This window comes from Spermophilus citellus (genome assembly GCF_964194105.1).
Source record: "Spermophilus citellus genome assembly, chromosome: X".
NCBI classification, from domain to species: Eukaryota; Metazoa; Chordata; class Mammalia; order Rodentia; family Sciuridae; genus Spermophilus; species Spermophilus citellus.
This window is the reverse complement of record NC_138190.1, coordinates 120922504-120932868: the sequence shown is the minus strand read 5'-3', so window position 1 is coordinate 120932868 and position 10365 is coordinate 120922504. Positions and strand designations below refer to the sequence as shown.

Genomic DNA, 10365 nt, shown 5'->3' with positions numbered 1-10365 from the left:
AATTATGTTGGCTTTTACCTCCATACCATGAACCCATTATCTACGGTAGATCTCTCTCTCTCATTCTTTCAGTACTCTCTGCTAGTTTCCTTCCTAGCAGTTAGAACAAGTTTATTTTGTTTTTCACACTGGATCTGAGGGAAGGACCTTTAACATGTGCCTGGCACATAGTAGGCACTCAAATGTATACTTAATAAACAATGAAGACAGTTCAAAATTTGTTCAACACATACCAGATTTAAAAAAAAAAAAATCAAAGCAATAATTGTTACACGTTCTTATTTTAAAGTAATAACCCAATTAGGGATTTAGTCTCATTTAAAAATACATATGATTTATTTAAAATATAAAGTGATGTTGTTTTCTATAAATATTCCCACTCAAACACATTAAAAAATGTAATAGATATAATTTGTAAACCATTTAAAGCCACCCTTCCCCTTTAATTACAAGAGATAAAACATACAACATACTGTAGGTTTATTTTTATTCAAAAAGTTACTGTCTCAAGACATAAATACAAATCAGAAAACAGTACAATTAGGACAATAGAATGTGGAGGACAACAGGTTAGAGTAATATATAAAACATTTTTTAGCTGGTTGAAAACAAAGCTGTAAGAACTGCTTTCACAAAGAAGTACTCCTTTCAAGAGTGAGGAAAAAAATCAACTTAGGTTTAAAATCATATATACAGTCCTCTCAGCAGTTCTAGTAAATGCAGTGGTGTGTAAAACAACATATGCAATACTTTTGCACATAACAATATTTGTTGATGGAAAATCTGTTAGACAAGTCTGTTTTCATTTGTTATTAACCATGATTTAATAAAATAATTGTATTTCATCATGATCTTTTAGCTAACCTATGGTTTTTGGCTACCACAGCCCAATGCTTGTTGATTTCTGAATCTAAAAACTGGAAGTCTTTTGGTATTCACCCATCAGAAGATATTCTTGTATTGCAAGCATATTAAGGCATGGAATGATTAAAATAATATACCTCAAGAACTGAGAGACGACTGACAAAAGATAGATACACATGTAATATAAGTTAATATTTTGTTTTAAACGATGTCTAGCTGCCTAAGCCTCGCAAAATGAGTTGATGTCAAAATGGCAAGTAGCCACTTTCTGTTTGAAACTAATTCATTTGTGAAAGGACATAAAATGAAGTTTAAAGCTTAGCTTTCAAAGAATATTATGGGTTATGAATTCTATTATCCCATCTAATTTACATACAGAGGAAAATGTACTGTAACCTGTTAGAAGTATCTTTAACCTGAAGACTGCTTGCAAAGACAGATAGATAAAACAATATAAAATACAAATTTAAAAATCATTTTAAAGCATGAACACTCATGCTTTTCTATTTTTAAACATTGTTAAACTTTCAATATATTTCTGAAACCTCATAATTTTAAGTTGGAATTTAAAAGTAAGAAAAAACTAAACAAACTGCGCAATTATAAAATCAGCACCAATTTATATATATATATAATTTTATTTAAAATTTAGATCCCTATTCCCACACTCTAATAAGCTGTATAATTTTTGTTTAGAATTTTTCTGCAAACATACTACAATAAGCTTCTTTTATTTGGAGACAAAATACAGTGGCACTACTGGAAGGAATATCACAACATTACATTTTTATCTTAAAGGACAAGCAAACTTTCAGGGTTGATAGTGGGATAAGCATGTTTGAGACTGGTTACCTTCTGGCAGTTCACTGCATCTGGATAGTTCTGAAAAGTATAGAGAAGCTCTTGGATTTTAAAAATATCTTAAAATACATTTTAGATGAAAAAATTGTAAAAGTTCTGCTTATAAGTTTAACTTTTCTCCACAATTACAATATTTAAAACAAAGTTTTGTTGATTGATGTTTTAAGCATTTAAATTTAGAATGCTAAAAACAATTCTATCCTACAATTTCAGGGTCAGGGAATAAATTCATCCTTAACATTTCTCAGATGTAAACAGAAATCCAGCAGAGGTCATCATTAATTAGTACAACCAGTAAATAAATGTGAGAGGATTCTTCTGTACCAAATGCCTCTTCAGATTGTTATATTTTTTTTTAAAAAAAGCATGAAATAATTGATTTAAAAGCCAACTAACAGCGCATAAATAAAATATTTACTTTCTAAGAAAAACTGTAGCTTATCATCAAATTGTTTACTTGTCCTTTACTTTTTTCAGGCAAACAAAACTGCCCCTCAATGCACTTGGATCTTGGTAAGCATAAGCGTGTCATATTCTCCTTAGAGAAAAATCTGTACAGAATTTCACTGTATCTACCACACTTTTATTTTAAAATTTCCTCTTCCACTTAGAAATTGACTTCACCACAGATTTATTTGTGTACTGGTATTAAAACATTGACACCCCAAGAACCTAATGAGAGAGGGAAAAAAAAATCTTGTTAAAATAGTCATTCATTTCTTAATAAAAGTCTGTAAACATTACATTAATAATGTTAAATAACATCAATAAAACCATTTGATTATTAATTTCAAAGTTAAAGTAACCATTAATAAATAATGAAATAACTACATCAGGACTAATCAAGATGCCAATTATCTCACAAATAAAACTAAGAATAGGAGAGAAAAAAAAAAAGCTAAGAATAGGGACCTTGGCTTAATTTTGTTTATATATACCATTAAATGCCCTGAACAAAGTTAGGTACTCAACATTTGTTAAATGAACAAATGAACACACTTTCTGACATATATTTCTGGCATAGGTTCACTGCAAAGAGTTTAAGAAAATATTTTATAAACTTGTCCACTTGCAGTCTGAAGTGGGTATAGTTTTTAAAAAGGCAATTGAACATGCAACTCCCCCCAAAAAATCCAAGAATAATAAATGTAGACAATAGAAAGCTTTCTTTAGAATTAAATGTTGCCTGAATTAATGAACAGAACTATAAATGTTTTTAAAAAATCAAATAAGGTGAAATCTAGGAAAAATGACATATTGGTAGGTACTTTTCTATATATTCCAGTTGGGAAAAGCATGTTAGGTAGGTAAAATCTAATAATTACTTGTCACCAAAAGTAAAAGCAGATGATGAATGGAGTAACTCCCTTATTCATTAAACCAGAGCTGCACCTAATTTTTGACATACATACTGTTAGGTATTTCGATTAAATTCTAGCACTTATTATGCCAATTAAGCAGTATTTTAGAATACTATAATGAACTAGTTAGAACTGCTATCAAAGCCAGAGGTAACAAGCTGGGATTGAGATCACAAAGGGCTTTTACTTGTAAGTTAAATCTTATTTGACCAAGTCAGAATGCATGAATTGTTAAAGGAACTGTGTATTTTCAGACCAGGAAAACAAATATCAATGTGACTGCAGCTTTGCTGTAATGAATTATCAACTCAAGTGTTCATCCCCTGACTTCCCCTCTCCTCCAGGAAGTTTCAGGGTTCTCTTTTATTAAAAGTCAGAGTTTGGGTAGTTAGGATGATTCCACTAAAGAGACCTAGCCCTTCTAGCCAAAACATTGAAAGGTCTGATAGTTAATGAAAAGATAAAATCTTAATTAGCCTATTCTTAGTGTAGAATGACGATGAACTCAAGTTCTTTCCAAAGTGCCTAACTAGAAAGCACCTGAATACCTGAAATTATTTTTGACTAGGTCATAACTAGATTTTCTTGAGACCAGTAAACTAGCTCTATTATACTAAACTCTTCTTTGACCCATTTTATACTACAGATAATTCCATTAAAAGAATTTCAAAACAGGAAAAAAGTGACACACTCTTTTCTGTGCTAATACAAATTGAGTTTTTGATGTTGACATTAATAAACAATACATCTACTTAAACATACAAATATCAAACTTTGGCATGCTGTATCAATACTGGCAGAAAATAACCACTATCACATGGATGAAACAATTTTGTTTCCAAATATAAAAACAACTATACCATAAATCTAGAATCCTATGTATATGTAACTCCAAAATGATATGCTTGGAGTTTTTATATTATTACTCCTAGATGATGTGAAAATCATGTTAGGATTTACTTTTGTAATAACCTGAAGTATCTACACTAAGGTGCTTTGAGTTACTTCACTTAGAACTGAAGAATCTGAGAAATGGTCACTAAGGGATTTAAATTCCAATTATACTATTTTGATGACTCACTTATCATAGGTTTTATAATAGATCTATGCATTAAGGCAAACAGATTTTACACTTGAACTTTTCTGTTATCCCATTTCTTGCATTATGGTTGAGACACTATGGGGTATATATATTTAAAAGAAAAAAAACAAACTCATTTATTTGAAAATACACGGTCAAATATTTCTAAAGGTACCCAAACCTTTAAAGATTAGTAAGCACTCAGTTATGTGACTACTGCCATCATGTGGTAATACTACAAAACTACAGATATAGGTACCCGTACTCATTTCCTTATTTTAGAAGCAGAGGCAGTTAAACTTTTATCAAATTAACTACAACGACAAAAGGCTTCCCGGTTATAATATAACCAATATATAGGAGAATGTCATAAAGTTGCTATAAACAATAAATATTTTTGGGTCCCTACTTCTGACCTCAAGTTTTTGTTTTCTCTAAATGTTAAATGTCAAAAAATATATTACTGTTTCATTATTTTAGTCACTGGAAGAACACTTTTTGAAAATACTTAAAATTCTGACAACAGATTAATACATTAAAAAATATTGATCTCTTATCATAGCAATTTTGACTACAGCAATCATTTCAATTTCCTAATTACTTTTCTTGGTGATTCATCTAAATGAGATCTGATTTTAGTTTTGATAAATATAAAATAGTAGAGACAGCATGAGATTATAAAATCAAAAGAACTGGCATCAAATTATTACTCTGATACTTATTAGTTGTATAACTCTTCCTTAGTCACTAAACTACCTCTTTGGTTTCAGTTTGCTTGGGTATAAAAGTGAGAATCCCACCATCTTTCTCACAAGGTTACTGCAAGGATCAAAATAAATCATGCCTAGCATAGTGTCAGGAACATAATCTCTTATTTCAAAGTGATAGTCCAAATGCACTAGAATATGCATTACTTAAGGACAGGGAGAGTGTCTTGTGCATTTAACACCAACTTCCAGCTCAATACTTCCACCTCAATAAAGTGTTGGACAAATGCATTTCATCATATCTGCTTGAAAAGATTCTCTTTTATCCCCCATCACAATCCTCCCTTCATGTTTTATGTAACAAATTGGGAAGATATATTCTGCTAAATTATCAAGAAAACCACCTACTTTAATATGCACTTAAACTATAAACTTATAGATAGGACAGTTCATCTATGTACCATAAACCTTGTAACTCAAAGAATGGTCTGCAGACCTGAAGCATCAACAGCAGTTATTAAAGATGCAGAAACTCAGACCATGCTCGACTCGCTGAAGGTGAATCTAAGTCACATTTTAGTAAGAATTATGGATGATTCAAATGCACATTAGAGATTCAGAAATACTGGTTAAAAAGTTCCTAAGGAGGTCTATCCCAATATTTCTTTCTTTCTTTTTCTTTTTTTTTTTTTTTTTTTTTTTTTTTGTACCAGGGATTGAACCCAGGGGCACTTAGAAAGCCCTTTTTTAGATTTTATTTAGAGACATGGTCTTGCTGAGTTGTTCAGTGCCTCACTAAGTTGCTGAGGAATGGCCTATGATCCTCCTGCCTCAGCCTCCTAAGCTGCTGGAATTATATGTATGCACCGCTGCACCAGGCTATCCAAATATTTCTGTACCTGCTGCTCTGAGAATCTTCTGAGTTAACAACTGACCTTATTAATATAATCAGGTAGTGTGAATTTGTTTGTTAAAGTATTTCCAAGGGCTATCTGAAAGCAGATTGTGAGATAGGAGAGGGCAAGGAGGAAATGGTGCCTCACAGGATGGTACAACAGTCACCTAAGTAGTGGGTGTAATGAGAAAGGAGTAAAAGTAGGTGGGCATGAAAAAATGAGATGTTAAGACCACTTAAATGATTTCTTCATCTGACAAAACCAAACACCTACTATGTTAGACAGAACTCAACAAAACCATCACTGTTTCAAGGAGTTCAGTCTATTGAGGGACTGGGACATGTAATTAACATATCTCACTGCACCAGTCTGGTAATTATCAAAATGAATTTGTATAAAAAGTGTCAAAGGGAGCAAAGAATAAAATATTTTAAGAGATCAGCAAAACTATCACTAGTAATGTTAGAACTGCATACTAAAGGAAGAATTCTCTAGGAGGAAAAGGAAAGGGGTAGGTATTTCTGGCAGAGAAAAAAAGCTTTCATGGATTTATGAAAGATTATACTATATCATAGAAAAACTACAAGATTTGGAATGGCTAGAGCACAGGATACATGTAATTATAAGGAAAAGGCCAAGGTTTAGGTGGAAAAGGAGCTAGATCAAGAAAGATATTGTTTGCCAGGCTAAGGACTCAGAATTTTTTCTTGAAGTTAGTGGTGGTGATGTCAAAATGACTTAGAACCGTAGGTGAAAAAAATCATATCTGCATTTTACAAAGATAATCCCAAAAGATATTTATAAAGGAAAAGTAGGGCACCAAGATTGGTTTAAAAGCTCTGCAACAGTCCCATTGAGGAGGACATGAAGTCAGGGCATGGCCAGGGAGAATATGGAACAGGGGGCTGATATGAGGTATTTAAGAAAAAGAACTGACAAAACCCAATAGTTACCAAGTGAGGACTAGAGAGGAATAACTAAATCTTCATCTTAGATATCTCAATATCTGGATTTTGTTCTCAAAAATCTTTGTTTAAGTTTTTATTGCCTTTGATTGTTCTCGTATTCATTCTATCCATCCATAAATGCCATGGAAATTTCATGAATTACAATTCTTTTTTAAGAATTTAATTCTTATTTTATTTGTTTTTATATGGTGTTGAGGATTGACCTCAGTGTCTCACACATGCTAGGCAAGTACTCTACCACTGAGCTATAGCCCCAGCCCATGAAATACAATTCTGATTCATGTCATCTCTCATTTAAAATCCTTCAATGGGTAACCCAATCCTACAGGAAAGGTCCTTAACATTCTAGTCCCAGTTGACCAGGGATTCAAGAGCACTTTTAATCATTTATCACTATTGTATCACCACTCCTTTCTCATCAAAATCCTCCCTGCCAGCCTTTTCTCATATCCAATTTTTTCATCCATTCTTAGTATGCTGCCCCAGCTCTTCAACCTCAAACTTAGGGACTACTATACTCGTGATTTCGCAATCCTGGAGTACATTTAAATCAAACCTACTGATTCATCCATAATTGAAGCTGGATCAAAGAAATCAGGCTTCAGTTCTGTTCTCTCTCGTCTGTTCTTTGATGGTGGCTAAGGAAAAAAAGAAAGTTGACAATAAATCTATAAGCCAGATAGTAACTGAAAATAGCCATATTAATTATCATTAGGCATTTGTTTGGCCTATGTGATTCCTAGTATACCTTATAAACTTCAAATATAGAGTACTCAACTATGCAATGTTTAAAAGTACAAAAATTCATTTGTGGAAAAATTATTCTGAATGACAAAAACTACAAGCTCAATTTTTTCATTTTACTTTAAAATTCCCTCCCTCAAATAATTTCCCTCTAAAGACACCAAATTATATTATTCTAAAGAGAAGACATATTTTAATTACTTCTTTATTTAAGGAGAATATACCATGGTATTCTAAAAAGTAGACTAAAGACATAGTTTATAGTAAGTCTTAGCTTTACCAATTATTAGATTTTTCTCCTTGGATAAGCTAACTTTTTATGCTTCAATATCCTCAAATCCTCTCAATCTACTTTTCACTAAGTTAAATGAGACAGTTGGCAAAATGAAACATACAGAAGTATTTTGTATACAGTAAGCTCTGACTAGACACATAATTATTAATGAACAATAGTCCCTTGTATATATTTAATTTCTTCTTAACTCTAAGTAATTTTACATCATTATTTGAAATGGAACTTTGTCTCAATAACAGGGTAGTATCAAGTTAATAATATACTATTTTGATATGGCAAATGAATGGTAAATTAAAAGGTGATGTGATACTTAGAATATTATCTCATATTTTCTTTTTTTAATTTATTTTTTAGTTGTAGTTGGACACAATACCTTTATTTATTTATTTTTATGTGGTGCTGAGGATTGAACCCAGGGCCTCAGATGTGCTAGGCGAGTGCTTACTGCTGAGCCACAACCCCAGCCCATATCTCATATTTTCTACCCCAGCCCATATCTCATATTTTCTAAAAATTTGACATATAACCAATATACATCATGATTTCTAGTCTAATTAATATGAAAAGTGTATCATATAATGCTATATATTCCTAAATTAATCTCAAAGGTAAATACAGTATTTTGGTGCTGGAGATTAGACTCAGGGGCACTCGACCACTGAGCCACATCCCCAGTTCTATTTTATACCTTATTTAAAGACAGAGTCTCACTGAGTTGCTTAGTGTCTCACTATTGCTGAGGCTGGCTTTAAACTTGTGATCCTCTCAGCCTCTCAAACCACTAGGATTACAGGTGTGCACCACCACACCCAGTGTAAATACACAGTTTTGTCATCTTAAACTGAGATCTAAAATCTTTACCAACTTCAAACACTACTTAATCTCGTCTCATATAACCAAATTCCTGGCAACTGTTTTATTTAATACTTTTGTAGAACTTATTTTTCAAGGCAAGTATTTCTCTAGTAAATATCCAACTTTGTTTCCAAAGGCTCTAAATAAAGAAATCATGTATCTGTGAGTTTCTTACCAAGTCTATATCCATGGTGTCAAAATCCATTCCCTCATTAAGATCCTCAATCCTTCCTTCTGAGGACATCATAACATCTTCAACAATTGGCTCTTCATCATCTTCCATTAGGCTTGTACCACGCCGACTAGAGAAATATAAAACAAAGTCAAGATCTAAACCAATGTCATGACTATTAATACATAGGCAGCAACTATGTGGCTCTCTATATTCAAGTATAATGGAAAATGATGGAATTAAAGGTCAGGGAGAATGATTAGGCATTGATCATGTCATCAATGATGTAGAAATCCCAATGTCCAGTTGTTTAAAAATGCTTAGAAGTTACATTTATTCTACATTCCTTTGAAACATTTAAATAGACAGTTCTGACATTCCATATATAAGATTCAATGAGAATTTCCCACATGGGAACATACTAGATACCTCAAATCCTTTTTGAAAGTAGGCAGGGTACAAATTAATAAACAAACATAAAACAGAGACCAAAGAAATCACATTTTCAGAATACATATATTTTCATCATATAATACTAATTTTATCCATTTTCAATTCATCCATTTAGTACCTAATATATACCAGGCACACATGCACTCACTCATTCACAGAGTAACTCCTCTGTGATATGCTTCTACTGTGCCCTCTGGATGCAAAAAAAAAAAAAAAAAAAAAAAAACATGATTCCTGCCCTCAAGGAGCTCACAGTCTATTATGGGAAAACAGATAAACAATTAATTGACAAAACATTAAGTGTTATAATAGAACCATGCATCATTTGCTATAAGGATATAGTGAAAGAAGGAATTAATTTTGCCTCAGAAAAAAATGAGCAATACTTAATGTTGAATTTTGAATTCTTGTGTCGTATGCAACACAAACTAAGATATTATATAGAAATAAAAATAAAGACCAAAAGGTCTACATGTCATCACATAATTATAGGGAAAATAAACTAAGTTTACAAGTTAACCCAGACGAACATAAAGCAGCAAAACCAAGAGTAAAGTCAAATGTGACTTCTTCTTTTGTTATCTAAAGATCCCTCCTCCAAGAAAAAGACTCACCAAAAAATTGCTTACAATGTACACAATATTATACTGGATCATAAAAGATACAAAGATAACATCCATAATATCTGATCAAGGCTACCTGGACAAATATGTTGATAATGGTCGTAACAGTTCTGAATAATAAAAGACAAGACAATCTTTACTGTATGTTGTGGAGGCAGATGTGCAGGGAATATGCAAGTTTTGTGGACGATGTTACCAAAACCCAGAAATGCATGCATGATGCATTTCATTTGGAGTACACACATGATGTATGTGATATAAACTACAGGAAAAATGATAATTTGGAAGTAATTTATATTATAGGATGGTCTCATTACAGAAAAACTATTGTATTTTTTTAAAAGTACTTTGAAGACCTAGGCAAGCCCAACACAGTGGCACATGCCTCTAATTCTGGCTAATTGGGACCTGAGACAGGAGGAGCACAGTTCAAGGCCAGCCTCACCAACTCAGTGAGACCCTCAACAACTTAGCAAGACCCTGTC

At 32.3% G+C, this 10365-nt stretch overlaps 1 protein-coding gene across 10 annotated transcripts in view; it reads right to left on the bottom strand.

Annotated features, from left to right (window-relative positions):
- Positions 1-470: 470 nt before the first annotated feature.
- The window catches only part of STAG2 (STAG2 cohesin complex component), a 133846-nt gene continuing 123951 nt past the window's right edge, over positions 471-10365 (bottom strand). For all 10 annotated transcript variants that reach the window (XM_081277584.1, XM_081277581.1, XM_081277579.1 and 7 more), the window contains 3 exons: positions 8808-8934; positions 7299-7376; positions 471-2397 (listed from right to left, as the gene is read on the bottom strand). In XM_081277584.1, coding sequence (XP_081133710.1) covers positions 2374-2397; positions 7299-7376; positions 8808-8934 — 229 coding nt within the window. In that variant the 3' untranslated portion in view covers positions 471-2373. The remainder of the gene's footprint in view (positions 2398-7298; positions 7377-8807; positions 8935-10365) is intronic.